This window comes from Amblyomma americanum, chromosome 7 (assembly GCF_052857255.1).
Source record: "Amblyomma americanum isolate KBUSLIRL-KWMA chromosome 7, ASM5285725v1, whole genome shotgun sequence".
Classification (NCBI taxonomy): domain Eukaryota; kingdom Metazoa; phylum Arthropoda; class Arachnida; order Ixodida; family Ixodidae; genus Amblyomma; species Amblyomma americanum.
Genome location: NC_135503.1, coordinates 159,836,237 through 159,857,807, shown reverse-complemented (window position 1 = coordinate 159,857,807; position 21,571 = coordinate 159,836,237). Strand labels below are relative to the sequence as shown.

The 21,571-nt window shown below is 47.4% G+C and overlaps 1 protein-coding gene across 8 annotated transcripts in view; it reads right to left on the bottom strand.

The window, feature by feature from the left end:
• The window catches only part of LOC144096722 (medium-chain acyl-CoA ligase ACSF2, mitochondrial-like), an 841,787-nt gene that overhangs the window by 162,066 nt on the left and 658,150 nt on the right, over positions 1 to 21,571 (bottom strand). For all 8 annotated transcript variants that reach the window (XM_077629569.1, XM_077629571.1, XM_077629570.1 and 5 more), the window contains 2 exons: positions 19,426 to 19,517; positions 10,744 to 10,820 (listed from right to left, as the gene is read on the bottom strand). In XM_077629569.1, coding sequence (XP_077485695.1) covers positions 10,744 to 10,820; positions 19,426 to 19,517 — 169 coding nt within the window. The remainder of the gene's footprint in view (positions 1 to 10,743; positions 10,821 to 19,425; positions 19,518 to 21,571) is intronic.

Sequence of the window (21,571 nt, the reverse complement as noted above, 5' to 3'; positions counted from 1 at the left end):
GGCGCAACAAGGTGATTCCTCCGGCTGCCAACATTGAATCCCTTGTTCAGTCCCCTGCTGACATCGCAAAGGGCGTTAGAGGATATTGCGTGTGGCCCCAGAGCTTCGCTTTTACATCTGCTTTACCTTCTCTTACTATATTCACATGTACCTTAAGTAATTTCACTGAGGTCTTTATGCCTGAGCTGTCGCAAATTGTTCTGCGCTTATCCCCAGCGGCTCCTGGCCCCGATAAGGTCACTTCATCTATGATCAAAATTTTGTTCAATGAATCTCCTGCAGACCTGTTGGCTCTAATTAACAATTATATTAAAGGTTCTTGGATACCGCATGAGTGGCGTCTTGCTGAAATAGTTCCATTGCTTAAAAAGCAAGGGGAGGGCTTAACTTTAGACAATATACGCCCTATTTCGTTAACATCGAGCCTTGTGAAATTGGTGGAAAGGGTCCACAGCCGTGTAATGTCATTCATTTCAGATAATGCTGTATTGAATCCATGCCAAATTGGTTTCAGGCCAGGTTGTTCAATTTGGTGTGCTCATACTGACCTTGAGAGTCGTATTAAATTAGCTCGCAACAGAAAAAAGTTTGCTGCGCTTGTCACCTTGGATGTCAGTAAAGCATACGACAGCGTGGAGCACTCGACTCTATTACCGAGATTACAGGAACGCAACTTCCCAAGCTATTTTGTAGCCTGGATTTCTGTTTTTTTGAAAAATAGAGAAGTTTATTGCTGCCAAAATGGTGTTTCCTCAGGAGATTTCCACAGACAAGAGGTGTTCCGCAAGGATAAGTTCTCTCACCTGTTGTTTTTAACATTTTTCTAAGCTCAATTCCATGCATTCAAAATATGAAAACTTATGTGTACGCCGACGACGATATTGCATTTTTTGCATCAGCAGGTGACATTCACACTCTTTATCAAACCCTGCAAAATTACCTCAATGTTCTTGACAACTGGCTAGGAAGAATTCATCTGTCCCTTAATGTGAAGATATGCGCATTGTTAGTATTTACAGTTTCTGTTCCAGTAAATATCTGCCTGGTCTATAGAAATAACATAATACCTGAAGTTCAGACGGTGAAGTATCTCGGTGTAATATACGACTCTACTCTCTCCTGGCGGCCACACATTGAGCAAGTTTCTGCAAAAGGAGTTCGGGCCATTGGCATCCTGCGCAGGCTTTGTAGTGCTAGGTCAGGCATGAGAAGGCATACGCTTCTGATGATTTATAAAATGTACGTCCGCCCAATTTTGGAGTTCGGGTGTGTTTTATTCTCAGGAGCTCCTGCCTATAAACTTCTTCGCCCTCTTGTGCTTTTGGAGCATGAGGCGTTGCGCCTTTGTCTATGGCTTCCAAAATATGTCGCCAATGCTGTTCTGCACCTTGAGGCGCGAATGCCTTCGTTATCAGCTAGGTTTCGCCTTTTAACAGTTCAAACATTTTTAAAATTGTGCGACTCACCTCTTCACGCTTCCAGTATAATATTTCTTAGTCAACCTTCCGCCTTTTTTAGTGCTGCCTGGTCTCGATTTCATACCCCGCAGATATGTTACGTGCAGTCCCTCCTTGATCGCATAAATATTCATTTCACAGATGTCCGCCAAATATATAACAACTCCTCATCTGTCCAGATTCAATTCGATGACATTTTCCCATCGAATACAAAGCTGCAGCCCTTCCCGCTTCTTCAGGGTCTAAGAAGTACTTGCAACTGGGCTTGTTGGTGCATATTCGTGAAAGACATACAGTGATACCTCGGTTATTATCCAGCACAGTGAAATGGTGTTTCTTGAGGCATATCTGTGAAAGGTAGATGTTTGTCAAATTGAGATTAAGAACATGAATAAGGCCAGAGGCTACATATACGCTCTTCCCTGAATAAACCCTGTTGAAAGTGCAGTGCTCGTCCTGTTCCCTTCCTCGTCCGTGTTGCCAGTTTGCGCTCTTATGTATTCAGGGTCTATTGCAGGACCACCTAAGGTCCTTTCCCTCTCATGTTCTTATTGATACCGATGCCTCGCGGGATCGCGAAAAGGCAGGTGTGGGAATTTTTTCCCCTTCACTGGATTGGTCTTTTTCTCTCCGTCTTCCTGACTTCACTCCAATATTTCTGGCTGAATTATTAGCAGTAATCTTAGCCTTACGAAAATTAGAATCTACCGTTTCCCAGGTCGTGATAATGACTGACTCTCTGTCCATTTGCTCTTCCTTATCCTCACCCACTGACTCTCGGCCTTTACGCCTCTTTAAGTTCCTGATTCCGCTCCATCTAAATTCGGTAAGGTTGCTTTGGGTACCCGGTCACATGGGCTTTCACTTAAATGAGGTTGCAGATTCCTTAGCAAGAGCCTCTCTCAGCGGCCCAATTGTTGCTGTCCTGCCATCGTGTGCATATACAGCTGCGGTGAGGTTTCGCAGCTACACAATATTTCAGGAATTTGCTGCCTCGGCTCTTACATCATCTCCCGAATATCGGCATCTTCTGCATCCTTGGAGTAGCAATGACTGGCGCTCACGCAGACTAGAGGTCTCTTTCACGCGCTTGCGTTGCCGGGTTCCCCTTCTAAATTTCTACCTTCACAGATCTGGCCTGGCAGCTTCCCCACTGTGCCCTTTTTGTGCCGAACCTGAGACAATAGATCACTTCCTGCTGTTCTGCCGCCGCTTTTCTCATTTGAGGAAGCGTCTTTTGCAAATTCCATTTCATCAAATGGGCTTGCCTGTGTCTTCCGCGGTTGTTCTTTCCATTGGCGCTTCTTTGCTTGGACGAAGCGACAGGAGTGTGCGCTCTGCTGTGCAAAATTTTCTTCAAGAAACGCAGCGACTCCCATTCTAATTTCTTTTTCCCGCCCTCAGTCAGTACGACATTGCAACATTACAGGCATTGTGTACTATTATGCACATTAAGCAACTGTCCCGTCTTTGATCTCCAAGTTAACTGGACCCCTTTCCTTCCCTCTTCCAATCTATCAGACTACATACTATTACCACTCCTTTTCCCGTCAAAACTTTCCTGTATCCAGTAATTAACCGCATGTGTCTTGGCCACTCCCCCGTAGTGGGTATGTGCCAGCAACGTCTGAGGCCTTCCTTCCTTCCTTCCTTCCTTCCTTCCTTCCTTCCTTCCTTCCTTCCTTCCTTCCTTCCTTCCTTCCTTCCTTCCTTCCTTCCTTCCTTCCTTCCTTCCTTCCTTCCTTCCTTCCTTCCTTCCTTCCTTCCTTCCTTCCTTCCTCCCTTCCTTCCTTCCTTCCTTCCTTCCTTCCTTCCTTCCTTCCTTCCTTCCTTCCTTCCTTCCTTCCTTCCTTCCTTCCTTCTTTCCTTCCATCAGCCCCAGCTCTTTTGCTCAGCAACAACGCTCGGACCCCGACCTAACACGCCTCATCGAGTACCTGGAAGGCAAGGTTTCTTTAGCAAGTCGGAAATTTGGGCGAGTTGGTAAGTGTTCATTTTCGTTCTCAGCGCAACACGAACGGGACACAAGACGAATGACTAGCACGAACAGGCGCTGACTATCAACTGGTTTTTTATTGAAGAACGAAAAGCGTAAAAATGCAAACAGTGAACTACTTATCAATCAACAAAAGTTATCTAGAAGGCACGTGGGAGGTCAGATAGCTCAATTCCCTCTCGGATAACGTTATGGAAGGGCTGCTGATACATTTTGTGCCGTTGTGGTAAATATAGAAAGCTTCCATTATCTTGCGTGTTAATTTATTGTTATGTCGGAACAGGATGCGCGTGTTCTTATAATCTGGAACACATTGGCACTTTTTGCACTGGAAAGACGCCTGGGCGAGGTAATGGAAGCTTTTTATATTTACCACAACGGCACAAAATGTATCAGCAGCCCTTCCATAACGTTATCCGAGAGGGAATTGAGCTATCTGACCTCCCACGTGCCTTCCAGATAACTTTTGTTGATTGATAAGTAGTTCACTGTATTTATACGCTTTTCGTTCTTCAATAAAAAACCAGTTGATAGTCAGCGCCTGTTTGTGCAAGTCCTTCGTCTTGTGTCCCGTTCGTGTTGCGCTGAGAGCGAAAATGAAGGTTTCTTTACCCCCAGCTTCATTCAAGCGAGGACTATCTTCCTTCTGTGTACAGAATGATGTCCTTGTGCAAAAGAACTTCGGAGCGAGTAAAACAGCCTGCCCCCTTGTACCTGCTTGTCTCCGCGAAGAAATTTTACATGCTACACACGACGAGCCGACAGCTGGACATCTCGGGTTTACTCGCACCCTCCGCCACATTTAAGACAAGGATTACTGGCCCCTACTGTCTGCCGATGTCGCACATTATGTGAAAGCCTGCCGAGATTGTCAGTGACGAAAGACCGCTCCCGCACGACCAGCAGGATTTCTGAACCCCATTGAACCTCCCTCAAGGACCTTTCAACACACTGGCATGGACTTGCTTGCCCTACTTAACGGAACAGCAGCAGAAGTCACCAAAGTTTTCGTGGAGTGCATTCTTCTGCGACACGACGCCCCCGATGTACTCCTCACGAACAGAGGAACAGCATTCACGGCGGAACTAACGCAAGCCATCCGGCGTTACCGCTAAACCAGCCACTGGAGGATAACTGCATACCATCCGCAGACCAACGGACTGACTGAGCGCCTGAACAAAACCATTGCCGATATGCTCCCCATGTATGTCGATGCCGAACACAAAACATGGGATGTCATCCTGCCTTACGTCGTTTTCGCCTACAACACCGCAGTGCAGGAGACCACTCAGATGACGCCTTCTAGGCTCGTCCATGGCAGGGAGGCCACGACCACGCTAGACGCCATACTGCCCAACGTTACAGAAGAAGAAAACGTCGACGTTGCCGCCTACCTTCAACGAGCAGTGAAAAGCTTTTGCGCCGTTATTTCGGCCCGTTCAAGGTTCTTCGTCGGCTGGGTGAACTGGATTATGGAGACATCCCAGACGCAATGACTGCATCCAAGCAACACCGCGTACGATCAGATGTTGTTCATGTCGTCCGTCTAAAGCTCTATTATGCGCGCTAAAGGACGCTGTATTTCCACACTCTATTCTCGCAAGATCCATTTTATTTGTTGCTAGTCGCATTATTTGTTTTAATGCGTCAGGTCGATGCTTCATTGAGAGGTGATTAATGCCACGAATCTTTGCAGTGCTTGTTCATTCTTCAAATCAGCCGCCACACCGCTTCATCGCTTCGTTTGCGATTAAAGACGCGACTAGATTTATCTAGATTGACCGCAGCCAGGCAGAGCTGATTCTACGCTGTTACAGAATGTTCTAGTAACATTGCACGCTTTATCTGGAAAGTTCGCTATCAGCTTTAAATTGAGCGCGGCCGACAGCGGCGGGCATTCTGTTCGACGACCGCCGAGCACGCTTGTTGCTACGCCACCGCCTAGTGGTTTAGTTCATTGTGGGCGTAAGTGAGCCGGAGTAAAGAGTTTTGTTTAGACACCATTTTCGCTGCCTTTCTTCTCTCCGGACTGCAGTCACCACTTCGTGAAAATATGCCGATGATATTAACATACCAGCATCTGACAAGCCATTACGTTCCTTAACACATGAACTGAATGCTGATGATGCAAACTTAGGGACGCGGTGCCGAGACAACGTGCTGAGTATTAATGACCCTAAATCTAGCTTTATCGTCTTTTCATCTCCCCATAAGGCTATTCTTGAATCTCCACATATTTTCCTTGACTCTCACATGCTCATTGCTACTGATCATGCGACGTTTCTGGGAGTAAAGCTTGACTGCCACTTAAAATTCCACAGGCACATAAACAGTCTAACAAAAAAAGCACCATAAGGCATAAAGGTACTCATAAAGGTACGAAATTACTTCAAGTTACTAACGCACATTTCACTGCAATATGCCTTCATCCATAGTCATATCAACTATTGTATTTCTTCTTGGAGAGCACCTACAGAACACACATGTCACCGCTGCAACACATACAGAATCAAGCCATACGCATTATTAGTTTCAATAACTATTTATGCAGTACTGAACCCTTACTGCAGGCCCATAAAACCCTAGGGGTCTCATCCATGGTTCATTATTTTCTTGGCATTCCCATCTTTAAGTTCACTAAAGGATCACTTCCCATTCCGTTAATTAATAGTATCCTGTTTCGTTGACGAAGGTTCACTCGCTTTGCATGCCAAAACAATTTCTTACTACCGAAGCCTACCCGCCGCGGTGGTTTAGTGGTTAGGGCGCTCGGCTTCTGCTCCAGAGTTCCCGGACTCGAACCCGACCGCGGCGGCTGTGTTTCGATGGAGGCGAAACGCTAAGGCGTCCGTGTGCTGTGCGACGTCAGTGCACGTTAAAGATCCCCGGGTGGTCGAAATTATTCCGGAGCCCTCCACCACGGCACCTCTTTCTTCCTTTCTTCTTTCACTCCCTCATATATCCATTCCCTTACGGCGCGGTTCAGGTGTCCGTCGATATCTGAGACAGATACTGTGCCATTTCCTTTCCCCAAAACAATTTCCATTTACTCTCAAAGCCTAGAACTAGCTACCGTAAATTCGCAGTAAACTTCTCTGCGTCATTTCTGCGCAATTCATTAACACTTTGCATAAAGCAATCATATAATAATCTACTTTCGAGCGTAGTTTCCGTACTTTTCTTCTATCGCAATGATCTGTTTTTCCATAGAACATACACGGAGCACTCACTTGAATTGTTCTCCTCTGTTTATGCATTTATGTACATTCACCCTACTCATGTTTCGTTTACAGCTGCACGTTATTGTATTTTCGTGTGTTGCAGTAATGAGTTTTGTACTCTGTTTCAATTTTATCCGCTGTTGTCTGTACACGTTGGTTTTTCGTATGCTGTAACAGGAGGTCCCCTGTGCAGCCATTGGCACCTCCTCCTGTGTTTAACAAATATATGCATGTAATGTTTGTTCGTTTAAGTAAACTGATTCTGAAACTTGGAGGGTCCGGCGGGCCGCGTGTTTGAGACCCTGCTCTACAGAACCCAAAGCGATGGCATGGTACCGTGACATGCGGAATTGCTTCATTCTTTACTTAAATTTAAGCTATTCCACGATGATCTTCACAAAGAAATAGGTTTGGGAAAGTGCCTAACGCATCGTTGCACGAGACAGGGGAAGCGCCAACTTTCAACTGCTCTATCATTACGGGTCCGGAGCATGCAAACACATATCTGAGTCTGCGAACGGACAGAGCGAACAAAAAAGATCAAACGCTGCCCGTATATGCCATGAACTCTTTCCTTGCCAGTGCAGTGGATGACCTATTGGAGCATTTAACTCCTGCCCGTGCTAAGCTTCGACGATCTCCCTAGTGAGTTCATTGCGGTGGCGACACAAAACGATCGTCGTTTATCAAGGAAACACGGACAATTGAGCTAGTAGGTACATCTTTGAAAACTTTCGAAAGCGCTGCGGCAGGGGACACAAAGAGAAATAAACGTAGGACAAGCGCTACTATCAGCTGAAGTTTATTGGAAAAACACAAGGTTAAATAGCTCACACAAGGCAGCCATCAGCATATGTGCCTACCTCCAAAATGACAAAACGAATCACTGTGTTGACCTAAGATACCAATTTTTACAATCATGGATTGCAACAGATGGTGTGCTGACGCACATGTCGGAGTTTTTGTGAATATGATATGCCTCAGATAATTCCCTTGTTAGCTGATTAGAATGCCTATACAGAATGTTTGTTCTATTGAACAGAGGTACACATGCATTTTTGTCCAACGGGCTAGAATTGTAAAGTTCGCAGTCTCTCTAATGCAGGGCCAAATTAGAGGTCGGGGTCCCCTTTAAAGACGAATTAGCCGTGTGTTTATACATTTACCAGTTTGGCCTATATAACTCTTGCCACATAACTCTTGCGTTCGGAGACGCCTTTGCTTAGTTTCCACTCAGGGCATTCAAAGGTGGTGAAGTGCGGCACAGCTGTGTCGTGCTTAGGATCAGCAATTGCTAAGTCGTGCGTTCACGCTATTGATAACAGTTTCAAACAGCAGGTCCAGAGGCTAAAGTCAGCAGGTTTCCCTAACGACGTGATCACACTAGCCTGCAATAAACTCCTGAAAAAGCTGAAGTCATTCGGAAAACCTGATCCACCAGAGCCTCTTAGTAACGAGGAAAGAAAGTGTGCAGTAATTCCGTATGTTCACAGATTATCCCGCCAATTAAAACAAGTAGGCACTAGATATGGGGTAAAGGTGCTGTTTTCAGCTCCCCAAAAACTTGGAAATCCTGTTTTATGTTCGATAGGAGAACCAGGAGAACCCAGCTCAGGTGCTTCAGTATAGATGGCAGATGCCGGGGCTAGCAAAAATCTTTTCCTGCCTTTTTACTATTATTTTTAATAAAACCACTACCACCAGATTAGAAAAACTAGTCAAGAGAAAGTAAAAACAATGCAATATAAAACATGAGTTGGTTTTTGCACCTTGTGCCGAGGGAGTGGTATTTGAGGTATTGTTCACATGCGGCAAGAGTTATATAGGCCAAACTGGCAAATGTGTGAACACACGGCTACGCCAACATAATTCGTCTTTAGAGGGGGCTCTTACCTCTAATTTGGCCCTGCATTACAGCGACTGTGAACTTAACAATTCGAGCCCGTTGGACAAAAATGCATATGTACCTCTGTTCAATAGAACAAACATTCTCCATAGGCACTGCAATCAGCTAACAAGGGAATTATCTGCGGGATATCATATTCACAAAAACTCCGACATGTGCGTCAGAACACCATCTGTTGTAATAATAATTAATAATTGGTTTTTGGTGGAATGGAAATAGCGCAGCATCTGTCTCATATATCGTTGGACACCTGAACCGCGCCGTAAGGGAAGGGATAAAGGAGGAGGTGAAAGAAGATAGGAACGAATAGGTCCGTAGTGGAGGGCTTCGCAATAATTTCGACCACCTGGGGATCTTTAACGTGCACTGACATCGCACAGCACACGGGCGCCTTGGCGTTTTTCCTCCATAAAAACGCAGCCGCCGCGGTCGGATTCGAACCCGGGAACTCCGGATCAGTAGTCGAGCGCCCTAACCACTGAGCCACCGCGGCAGGGCACTCTGTTGTAATCCATGATTGTGAAATTCGGTATCTTGGTTCAACACAGTGATTCGTTTTGTCATTTTGGGGAGTAGGCGCATGCGCTGCTGGCTAACCTTGTGCGTTTTCCAATAAAATTTCAGTTGATAGTAGCGCTTGTCCTTCGTGTCTTTCTCTTTGTGTTCCCTGTTACAGCGCTTTCGAACGTTATCAAGGAAACAGCACGGCGTAGACTGCACGTGGCAGCATTTGATCTTCTTTTCTTTTCCAGATTCACATGTGTTTATATATGCACCGGATCCACAAAAATTCTTTGTTGAGAGGCAGCTCTTGTCCTGTGTCATCCTCTCTTGTTACTGCGCTATGTTTTCCGTGTAACGATTCCAGTTGAACGTAAGAACGCAATAAACAAGGACGTAGAATAAGACAGAGAACACGAGCTTCTTTGCCCTGTCAGCATGGAAAACCAGCTCGCCCAAACGCGGCCTTTATTGAACCATTCCAGAATAAAATGGATCATAAATGGGCTGTACCTGATCAGTACGTACGATTGCGATGAAAATAAATTCCGACAGCAGAGTACGTAGCCACCGCTCTGTTCAAATTTATTTTCTTCCTCCCTGTCCTTTCGACAAGACGTGTTTTATGTTGAGCACATTAAGAAAAAAATGGGCGTAAGCAGTGGATTCTTTGCCAAGGCAAGGTAACCGATTCTCACTTAGGTTAACGGAGTGAATTCCGAGAAACGAGAAGTTAGCACGGGTCGGCAAAAAGGAAGGTGGGAGGATGAGATAAGGCAGTTTTCGGTCATAAGATGTCCGCAGCTGCGTCATGACAGGACAGATTGAAGGCATATGGGAGGACAAAGGCATCTACATTTTTCCTGCACTGCACGCAGTGAGGCTGATTAAGATAGATGAGCATTTTCTAGTGACAGAACATCTTTCGCTGAAAGCTAGTTTTTATGAACTTAAAACGGTCTGAAAATGAAAAACCGGTGTCACCATCACCAGCCACGATTTCTGCAAGCAAAAACCGATGGCGTTCAGGCAGTTTTGTGAGCGTGAATCCACGAGGCTAGGCTCTGCCTCTATTCATTTCCCAAGAAGGGCCACAGGGTGCTCCCAGGGCCTAACATTAATAACCTTGTCCAGTGACGGCAAGTTTTTTAAATGCAATTTCGACAGCAGTGAATCCGTTCCTGGAGGCCGATCAAACGTCAGGGCGACCAGAAGTAGCCTATAATGCATTCTTTAGCAGAACGCTCGGACGAGGAGTAGCCTTGTTGTGTTCGCTGCTTTGCCTCTTGCCTTTGCCGTTTTCGCGCAGTGCTAACTTTCCTAGACTACACGTTCACCAACACTAGAAGCTGGACAGAATTGCCCTGAACGTCGCTTTAAAATTCGCGGACTGCTCGGGCCACCGACAATTTATGTCCTGTGTTCATGCTCTCGCAGAATACAGCCATTTCTTTCGTTGCGACCTGCGCCGTCCTGGTGGCAGCGCCTCAGTGGGAGCGATCGCAGAGGCGATGCAGGTCCCGCCGCGTTCAAAGGCACTTTGAGGCGGGAGCACATGCGATAAAACTGAAGCGTGCAGAGAAACCAGCAGCTGCGCTGCAGTCAGGGCACCGAAAAAGGGCTGCTCACCACGACATAAATGCAATAGGGTCATCTACTCACAACCAGCTGACGTATTCCAAGTCTCGAAACGATGTTTTCTAGGGCAGGTGGCTGCAATGTCGTCGCTCCGATGAGCCCTGCACGAAGACGTTTTGCTGCGAACATTGTAAAATTTCACAGCACCACGCCACAGAGTTAAGCGAAAACAGCATTGCTGCCGGGCAATTTCAACCTGCAGGTATACAACAGTATCACCGACGATAGCGAGCGGCACTGAAAACACGATGGCCGAATATAATAAATAAATAATTGGTTTTTGAGGAAAGCAAATGGCGCAGTATCTTCCTCATATATCGGCGGACACCTGAACCGCACCGTAAAGGAAGGAATAAAGGAGGGAGTGAAAGAAGAAAGGAAGAGAGAGGCGCTGTAGTGGAGGGCTCCGGAATAATTTCGACCACATGGGGATCTTTAACGTGCACTGACATCGCACAGCACGCGGGCGCCTTAGAGTTTTTCCTCCATAAAAACGCAGCCGCCGTGGTCGGGTTCGACCCCGGAAACTCCGGATCAGTAGCCGAGCGCCTTAACCATTGAGCCACTGCAACCGGTGAATGATGGCCGAATGGTTACGACTCTGTGTGACGGCCTGCCAGTTGCGTAGAGCCTGCAATGGGCGCAATGTTAGCTCATTCGCGAAATATATGCCACAAATGTTTCGTTCCTATTGAGAACGCCCCCAGCTGAAGGTTTAGGTGGTGTCTCAGATGCCGTCTGTAGTAACGTAGAGAACATCATCATCACCATAATCACCAGCCTGACCGCGCCCACAGCCGGATGAAAGCCTCTCCTATACCTTGCCGAACAACCCTCTCCTATGCGATCTGCGGTCACCATATCCCCGCAACCTTGTTAATTTCATTCGCCCACCTAACTTTCTTCCGCCCCTGCTACGCTTCTCTTCCCTTGGAATCGACTCTGTTACCCTTAAGGACCATCGGTTATCTTGCTTTCACATAACAATGCCCTGACCAAGCCCATTTCTTCCTCTTGATTTCGACTGGGATGTCACTACGCCGCGTTTATTCCCTGGCCCACTCTGCCCGTTCCCGGTGTCCCAACGTTACACCTTGTGGCGGTTTAAATGGGGGAGATAAATGCGTTTCCCCCGCTTAACCACGGCTGACACAGCTCAAAACCGCCCAGAACCCACCCCGTGGTCGCGCGGGCTACCGAACGCATGCTGACAACGGCGAGTCTTGCTCTGAGGGAAACAAAGGAACGACACTCTGGCTGACACAAACAGCCATTTATTGCTGCAATAACGATAACGCCGGTTGGCAACAACATACGTTAAAGAATCGATGGCGTCCGACTCACCAGCACGGTTACGAGCGAACATTCGGCGACGCTAGAGCAAGGGGAAACGCCGAAGTCAGATGGGACGACATGCGGGAGAACGTTCTCCCCACCGAGGGCTCGCCTCGCTTGCGCAGAGCGGAGCGCCGCGCCGAGGACACGTCAGCCCGCGTCTAGTTCCCTAGCAGAAGAGAGAGAAAGCTCTTCCCCCCACTGCAGTCACGCCCTCTGTTTCGCTCATGTCGCTGTGACGCCGGCACCCTCCCTTGCTAAAGTAAGTAGAAACTAGGGACAACCCATCGCAGGTAAGCAAACTTAAAGGGGACGTAGGAGGGCGATGTCCCCTCAACCTATCATTTTCCTCTCCATAGACCGCTGCGCTCTCGGTAAGCTGAAGCCTTTTCGTTAGGGTCCACATTTGTGCCTCATAGGTGAGTACCGGTGAGATACAGCTGTTATATACTTTTCGCTTCAGGGATATTGGGGAACTGCCATGCATGATCTGAGAGAACCTTCCCAATTCGCTCTGCCCCATTCTTATTCTTCTAGTTATTCACTCTCTTGATCAGGTTCTGCGGTCACTAGCAGCCCTATGTAGACGTACTACTTCACCACTTCCAGCACCTCGCTACCAATTATGAGAGAGAGAGATAAAACTTTTATTGTAATTCGGGAAGGTTGCTCGAGCAGCTTGGGTGGCACCCCTAGTCCAAGGCGCCACTGGCTTTCGCTGACTGACGGACTTGCTGAACCAACTTCAGTTGCTGATCCAGGGCCTCGCTGGTCAGGGCCACCTCCCATTGCTCATATGTCGGGTTGGACATAGTTAAGTGTTTTGGTTTCGCTGTGCATTCTCATGATATGCGGTAGAGCGTAGGGCAAGCTCCACACCAAGGCCATATATTCTGATATTGAGTGGGGCTAATGTTGTGTAGGATGAACAGGTTAGGCAAAGTGTTGGTCTGAATTTTCCTCCAGTCTATGGCTTAGAATTAGTCGATTTTTTGTGAGGCGGTGGGTATTTTCTGCGCTCCAGCATAATATGCTCTTATCTGTCACCATATGTGCTAGGCATGGGCGTGGGGTAGGGATGAGGATCCGCCCGGTTGGATAAATCTCGGGCTAGATGGTTGGCTACCTCATTGCCAGCTAGTCCTTCGTGACCAGGTGTGGATGTTAGTTTGTGTGTTTGGCTTAGATTGTCAAGTAGCTGCGTTGCTCTTGAGGGAAGCCTACCATTAAAATAGTCTCGCAGGCTTGTTGGGAGTCTGTTATGACGTGGGAGGACCCTACTTTTTGGTCTTTGTTTTTGATCGTGATAGCTATTGTCAGAGCCTCTGCAGAGGAAGGTTTTTCTGCATAGATAGACGCTTGGATAGCCGGTTTTAGTTGGTGGTCAATCGCAGCGACTGAGAACTTTCCCGGCGTGGGGTTGGCCCCAATGTCTACGTAGACGGCTTCACAGTCTTTTTCTAGTTGTTTCTGAAGTGTCTTTGCTCTCGCTTAGTCGCCTGCCTTGCTGATGAGCATGATGCATGTGACGCGGGACTGGGCTAATGGTGATCTTCTCTCGGGTTTGGATTAGAAGAGAGGTTTTACTGCTTCTTGTCTCCAGCCCCGGCCATTTGCCTACTTTAGACAGGATCGTTCTTCCCGCATTTGTTGTTATAAGTCGTTCTTTTTGACTTTTCAAGATGGCTTCTTGGAGCACGGTAAAGTGTTGTGCAGACAAAGCTCTAGGAGTCGTTCAGTAGAAGTGGCTATTGGAAGATTGAGGGCAGTTTTGTAAGCCCCTCTTATGATTGTATCGATAGCTCCGCTTTCCACAGTGCCCAGTTTTTGGTAAGGGAAGTCGTATGCAATCCTGCTCATAACTACTGCTCATAACTAGGGCCTGGACGAATCTAAGGGTGTCCTCTTCTCTCATACCTTTGCGGTGCCAGGTAATACGGCGGATCATTCTTGAGATGTGATTAACGGTTGTTTTGATGTTTCTGATCATATGGTCGGATCTGAGGTTACTTTGAAGCCAGAACTCCTGTATCCAGATCTTGTCCACTTCATTAAGCTTACGTCCTCCCAGGAAAAGCTCAACTTTTCCTGGGGATGTGTAAGCTAGTTTGTGGAGTCTAATGACCTCAGACTTCTCCGGGGCACATTCCAGACCACTTTCCTGCAGCAAATTCTTCAACCCTGTGTATGGCTTCATGTAGGGCTTCTTTTTGTAAGGAGCCGTGTGCAGCCTATCGAGCTATATCATCGGCAGTGACCGTGTAGCCTATGTCGGGCAGCGTTTGAAGCTTTCTTGCTAGTTTTAGCATGGCAATATTGAAGAGGAGGTGGGATATTATAGCCCCTTGAGGAGTACCCTTGCTAGGCATGGGGAAGGGTTGAGAACGGACTTCACCAATGCCTATGGTGGCGGTTCGGTTGGAGAGGAAAGCCTTGATGTAGTTAAATATCCTCTTTCCACAGTTTATACCACTCGGCTCCTCTAGGAAAGCCTGATGGGATATGTTCACAAAAGCTCCTTTTAAATCTAGGGCTAAAAGAAGGTTTTCTCCGTGGGTGGGTATTGTATTAATCACTTCTTCGCTAATCCTTAGGAAGGCATCTTGTGTACAGAAGCCTTTTCGGAATCCCACCATAGTGTAGGGGTAAAAGTTGTTATCTTCTATATAGTTCTGGAGTCTGGTGTGTATGATTGTTTCATAGATTTTGCCCAGACAGGAGGTTAGGGAGATTGGGCGGAGAGACTCTACTGCCGGGGGTTTCCCGGCCTTAGGAATCATAGTGATGTCCTCATGGCGCCACTAAGCTAATACCTGGCCTTTCTCCCACAATTATGGAATCGCAGCGCTAGCAGACAAGGAAAACAGGGAGGACACAAACACAAACTTGCGCTGTGTCCTCCCTGTTTTCCTTGTCTGCTAACACTGCGATTCCATGATGTTGGATAACTACCAACTCGCCCAGCAACATAACCTCCCATAATTCCTTGTTAATGTAGTCTGTTAGGTCCTTCAGATGGTCGTTGCTGAGGTTCCGAATTATAGCGTTGGTAACCTTGTCTCCGTCCGGTGCTGTGTTTCGCTGAGCCGTTCTTGCGGCAGCATAAACTTCGGATACCGTTATAGGGCTGTCTAAGCTTGGATTTTCTTGTCCTTCGTAGGTCAGGGCACATGGAGGGGTATGTTCTCCTATGCATGGCTGCTATGAGGTCTTGGCCTGTGCCTTGAAACTTATGGGCAACTGTTTGGAGAGTTCGGCTGGTAACTGATTTGGCCTTATTCGGGTCGATCATGCATCTTAAGATGGTCGATGTCTGTGCTGTGCTTATGGTACCTTTCAGTGAAGCGCAAAACTCAGACCAGTTTTGTCTAGATAGCTGTGTAGCATATGCTTGCGCTTGCTGTGCAATCTCAGCAATTCGTAGTTGTGGTTTTCTACTGAGACGCTGCTTTTTCCAGCGCTTAGTGAGGCCTTTTCGAGCCTCCCATAGATGCAATAGGTGGCGATCCACTTCCGGTGCTTCTACGGTTTGTTGGATGGTTTGAGTGTTGCTTTAGTGGGCATCTTTGATTAGTTGAGTCCACTCTCGAATATTTTAATGCCTCCTTCTGGCGGCGGGCATTCTCTGAATTTTTGCCGTTCCGGGATCTGTACATTTCCCAGAGCACATCTGATTCTGGCATTTGGTATAGAGAGACTTATGATCCTGTGGTCGCTGCCCAAGGATTCCTCTAAATTAGTCCAGGTTGCGTGATTAATGTTCTTAATGAAGGTGAGGTCTGGGCAGGTATCTCGGCTAATACCGTTCTTTGCTCTGGTGGGAGAGGTAGTATCAGTGACGAGCCCTAAACTTAGCATTTCCATGGCTTCAAGTAGATTTTCACCTTTTTGAGAGTAGCTTATGTAGCCCCAGAAGCTGTGTCTTGCATTCATGTCTCGCAGAATCACCAGGGGGTTGTCCTGGGCTATTCTGACGCATTCTGTTGGTATAGGCAGAAAGTCTTCCTTCTTGCGGCTTGGAGGGCTGTAGAGATTTAGGATAAAGATGCTCTGTTTTCCCCTCTTTTGTCGCATAACTTTAACTAGAACATTGTTAATTCTATGATAAGGAGTTGATGTGGGACTGTCGTAACTGATTTGGCCACAAGAGTAGCTACTCTCGGCGACTCCGTACGTGCCATTGTATAATATCCACGAAGGAAAGCAGCCACGCGGGTTTCCTGGAGGCAGATTATACCCGGGGGTATAGGATACTTTTGAATGAGCATAAGCAAGGAACTGTCCTTATTTTTGAAGGTTCTACAAGTCCATTGCCAGATTTCTAAGTGGTTTTGTGCTTGTTTACGGGAGGAGGCCATCTTGACTGCTAGCAACAGATTCACAATCGCTGACGTCAGCCACGCCTGCGTGTTTTCTGTGGGCTTTGGCCAGGGGGTTGTCATCTTGCCCGTTTCCTGACTCCATGCGTTACAACTTGGATTTTAGAGTTGAATTATTCTTGCACAGCGGAGATTTGCTGCGGCATTTGGAGGGATTGTTGTTGCATTTGTTTTTGCATAGTTTTCATCTGAGCCTGTATTTGGGCCATGATTTGTTGGAGATTGAGTTCTTCAACCTTTTTGTCAGGTGGACGGCATTGAACAGGGTCTTGGGGTGTTGTGTTCTGCGTCTGAGGTCGTAGATTGCTAAGGTCTTCAGTTTGCATACTTACTGGGGCTTGTAATTTTTGCACTGGGCTAGGTGTTGCTGAGAGAGAGCTAACGTGTTGGTTTACCTTTTTCTCTAACCTCTGTATGCGTTGGTTTTGCTCCGCTATTTGTGCTCTGAGCTGTTAGTGTTTTCTAGCTGTTTGCAATCCTGGCATGTGAACTGCTGTTCCCTTCTGAGACTGTTGAACATCACTTTGGTTTTCCTCACATTAAATTTTAGTCCAAAAGTACTGCCCTGCATGTATTACTCGCTGATCATGTTCTGCAGTTCATCTCCTGAATGACCTAGCAAGGCAATATCGTTAGCGAGTCGCAGATTAGTAAGATATTCTCCATTAACTCTTATCTCCAACTGTTCCGAATCTAAGCCTCTCTATATCTCCCGTAAAGAGGGTGCGAATAGCATTGGCGGTATCATGTCTCCCTGCCTAAGACCAGTTCTTATTGGAATTTTTAGCTTAATTTAAGGTGGATTATGGTAGCTGCGCACCCGATGTAGATATCTTCCAGTATTTTTACACAACTCTCTTCTAACTCTAAACCTTGCACTGATTTTGAGAAATGGAAACTGGCATAACTGCCTGAACTTGTACTTGTATGTCCATTGACCCACTGACCCGGTTACATTTGCTACTCAGAGGCTTTGCACAGACGCGCACCGCTGGAACCCGGGGAGTGTGGTTGGAAGTGCTTTCGCACTAAGAAATAATTGGGGAAAATTTCACGCTATGGGATGCGGCAAAAAGTAAAAGCATCAAATCGAAAAGGGCAGTCTGCTTCCACCCGCCGCGGTGGCTCAGTGGTTAGGGCGCTCGGCTACTGATTCGGAGTTCCTGGGTTCGAACCCGACCGCGGCGGCTGCGTTTCGATGAAGGCGGAACGCTAAGGCGCCCGTGTGCTGTGCGATGTCAGTGCACTTTAAAGATCCCCAGGTGGTCGATATTATTCCGGAGCCCTCCACTACGGTACCTCTCCCTTCCTTTATGGTTTCACTCTCTCCTTTATCCCTCCCCTTACGGCGCGGTTCAGGTGTCCAACGATATATGAGACAGATACTGCGCCATTTCCTTTCTTCAAAAACCAATTAATAATTATTAGTCTGCCTGCGTAGTTAACTGCATCAGATTCCATGAGGTTCTGCCAATTTTTAACGGTTTGGCACGTTTCACGCAGCCCGCTACGAGCCATCCGCGCGGTTGAGGTCCGTCTAAGGTTCCTGATCTAAGGAGAGAAGCAACGGAGAAGGAAGACGGGGGCGGTGACTGGGGAAAGAAATAGCGGGAGAGAATGGAGGACGCGGTCGTGGAAAGAGACTTGAAAAAAACGGCCGTGGCTTAGCTTGGTTAAGCCTGGTGATTGCGAAGCAATAGTGTGTTATTTTCGGATCAGCTGGCAGTATGGCTGGTGGTAGCCTTGGGTTATGCTTGTGTTACGGCTTACAGTGAATCATCTAAGAGGAAGTCATCCGTCGAATCCGTGTATGCCGACAAACATTTCACTCACCAGCTTGCCCATTACAAAATCTTCCAGTCTCGATTGGCCGACGGTGCGGTAACACTCCATTTTCTCCGCGTTGTAAGATATGCTCACTCGGCGCTTGCAGTAGCGTTCTTTAAAGTACGGTAGCGTTACGCCGTAATAAATGTTGAGGTTCGCCGTCTCCGTAGCTCACTGATGCTTCCTCTTTGCATTCTGCCGAGCTGCCTTGTTCGTAGGCACCACCGTAACATCTGGCTGTATGACTGCCTTGGCGAGAGGAGTGGAGCTGTTTTATACAGCTGGTGTGACGTCACTCTGACCGTAGCGCCCCTGGTGAGAGGAGCGGGAGTTAGGCCGCCGTTGGTGGCTACCGCCTCGCCTCGCGACGGCGTGAGATGGGGCCCCGTTTTTACACAGCTGGTGTGACGTCACACCGACCGTAGCGCCCCTGGTGAGAGGAGCGGGAGTTAGGCCGCCGTTGGTGGCTACCGCCTCGCCTCGCGACGGCGTGAGATGGGGCCCCGTTTTTACACAGCTGGAGTGACGTCACGCAGCGAGGTCACGCTAAAGGTCAATGGTGCCTACCACCGCCTCGCCACGGAACGGGCTGAAGTGCGACCTAAAGTAGTATTGCTTCGCAATAAAAAGTAAAAGGCTACCCGGAGCTGGTCTAGTCAGCTCTGAGTTCAGGAGGACTCCTTGTTGGACGAGTTGCACCCTGTCCCGCTGTCATCTATTGTCTAAGTGTTTTTGAATTTTTTAAATATTTACAAATAAGGTTCTATGTTTCACCTGAGCTAAGAGAGGAGAGTTTGGAGAGAGTGAAAGCGCTCCGAAGAAGGAGGTAAAGGAGGAGGGTGAGGTCGTAAGAGGCGGTAAGAGGATCGTGTGGTGCGATGGGAGAGCCCTGTAAGGGAACGAAAGCGTGGACAGAATGAGAACGCTCCAACATAAAGAGATGAGGATTAGAACATCTCACGCGATAATAGATCCGCGAAGCATCATAGGCGGCTAGTGTAGCATCATGTGTAACTTGGTTCCAAGGCCACATTGGGCTTTATGCACGAATTTTGCGTAGGCTATGCAGACAGGATGACCTGAATATTACATATGCATGTCTATTTTTTGCTTGATGCTGTCAAAAATAAAGAGAAAATGAAAGATTGTTCGCACAGTGGAGTACCTTCACAGAGGCTGGTGCCACAACGCTTTGACATCTCCGGGTTGTGCATGAGGTCGTAGTAAACGGTGGGCGTGCCCTGGATAGCCGTGCACCTGCGTAGGTACCACAGTGTGGTCAATTATAACGTCGCCATACAGGGCGGAAAGTTGGGCATGTTGGAGACGGTTGGTGACGGGTACAGTTGCGCAAGAAAATTGGGACACGTAAGAAAGGCACACACGACATCTCCAGCATCGTCTCCACGCGTCTCGAAAGCCTCTTTGCAGATATCTCTCAGTCCACCCCGTTGAGAGTGGTAAGCCTCGGACTGCGTGAGCAGAGCAAATATAGTTTGCCCGTGGTACACACTAAACAATTTCTCACCTTAAGGGTGTAAATCAGCTGTCCCCGGATGAACACCCATTTCCAATGTTCGGTGCAAAAAACGGGTGCAGAGATCAGCACCCATAAGGAAGGGTGCACTTAATGATATTTGAGAGGATGTAATGATTGCACCCTCATTAAACGGCACTATTTTTCCATAACATCTCTACGAATGCATGTTGGAAGAGTGCTCCTCGTTGATCCACCCATGAAGCAAAAGCTTTAGACTGAAGCGCGCTCTCTAAACTTTCATGCTGCGCACCCTTCCTGAAGGGTGCTGATCTCTGCACCCTTTTTAGCGCCCTAAAGCGTGTTCGTCTGGGGACAGCCGATTTGCACCCTTAAGGCTGAGGTTTGTTTAGTGTGTAGAGCGACTTCTGACTATTGCAGGCAGGTCAGGAAGGCGCCAAGCGCTCTCCTTTATGCAGAATCGTGTGTTCTCGTTCCCGGGTACCCCTCACGGTGTGTGACGACACGGCTGCTGCTACGACCTTTCGACAGAGAAATTACGCTCGTCAACAAGCGAATGGGGACACGGACCGATAAATTTGAGTTTTGTCTGGGCTTGCTGGTAGCGGGGAGAGGCAGCGAGAATACACGAGGACGAGTACAAGAAAGCCGACAGTGCCGGCGCAGAAATTGACAGCAGGTTTTCACGAGGAAAGTGCAGTATTCATACGCCACCCACGTGGCAACAGGAAGAGTGGGCAAGAGAAAAATAAATAAAATTAACATTGCGCGGCCCGCAACGCGTGGACCCAAGCATCAAGGTACTAAACGCAAACAAGAGAAACAAGCAAAACGTTATCTTTCGAGTGGACCAGAAACATTACCAGCACGACCTCACCGTCATGTATTAGTTTAATTCGTTCTTCATACTTTGGAAAATATTTGCGCACATAAAAGTCAAGATATGAGAGTGGCCACATGTAGCCGTAACCATGGAAGGTATTTTATTGTGACCGCAAGAACTATGTATGCTTTCGTAATTAGGATGATCTGTCATACATGAAAAATGCAACTACAATACCACGATGCTGAAACAAAACACCCGCCACCCTGCAGTCTTACAATTTCCCCATCCGAGAAGTTAAATTATTAGCGCAGTGAAGCTACTGATGGAGCAGTCATGCTAGCAGGGCTATATCTAAGAACTTAAATCACTTGAACAATCTCCTGAGCCAGATTATTCCTGTGCGAGTACGAAACGCGGCAACCGTTAAAGGCGAATGGTGTAGTATGACTTTCTAACGGATTAGTTGGCACATGCTCATTGAATAAATAGCGTGCGCTGAAATGACGAACACTAGAAGAAACGGGATGACAGGGAAGAAGCGCAATTTCTGACTTGAATTACAAGACAAGAAGGCACGCGTTCGTTTATAGCTGCGGATGAACTGATGTGGACTGCATGAAGGTGCGTGAACAAAATCAAAACCAAAACAACGAAAAGAAGAAAAGGTCTTCTTTTGCCAAAACAAAGCAAATAAAAGGCGGGCTGCATCAACCATAAAGCTTGGGAAAGTGAGCATGGGCATGGGCTGAAAAATATTTGGTTGTGCTTTTGTTCACTCACTTTCATGCAGCACACATCTGCTTATCAGCGGCTATAAAAAACGCCTTTCTTCTCCTGTCATTGGAGTTGGAAGTTGAACTTCTGCCCTGTCGTGTGCCTTGTTTCTTCCCGTGTTCGTCATTTCGGGGTCAACATTATCACTAGGTAGGCCGGGGCAGTGATGTACAAATGGCAGACTACTGAACCGGGAGATTGTCGAAGTGAGGG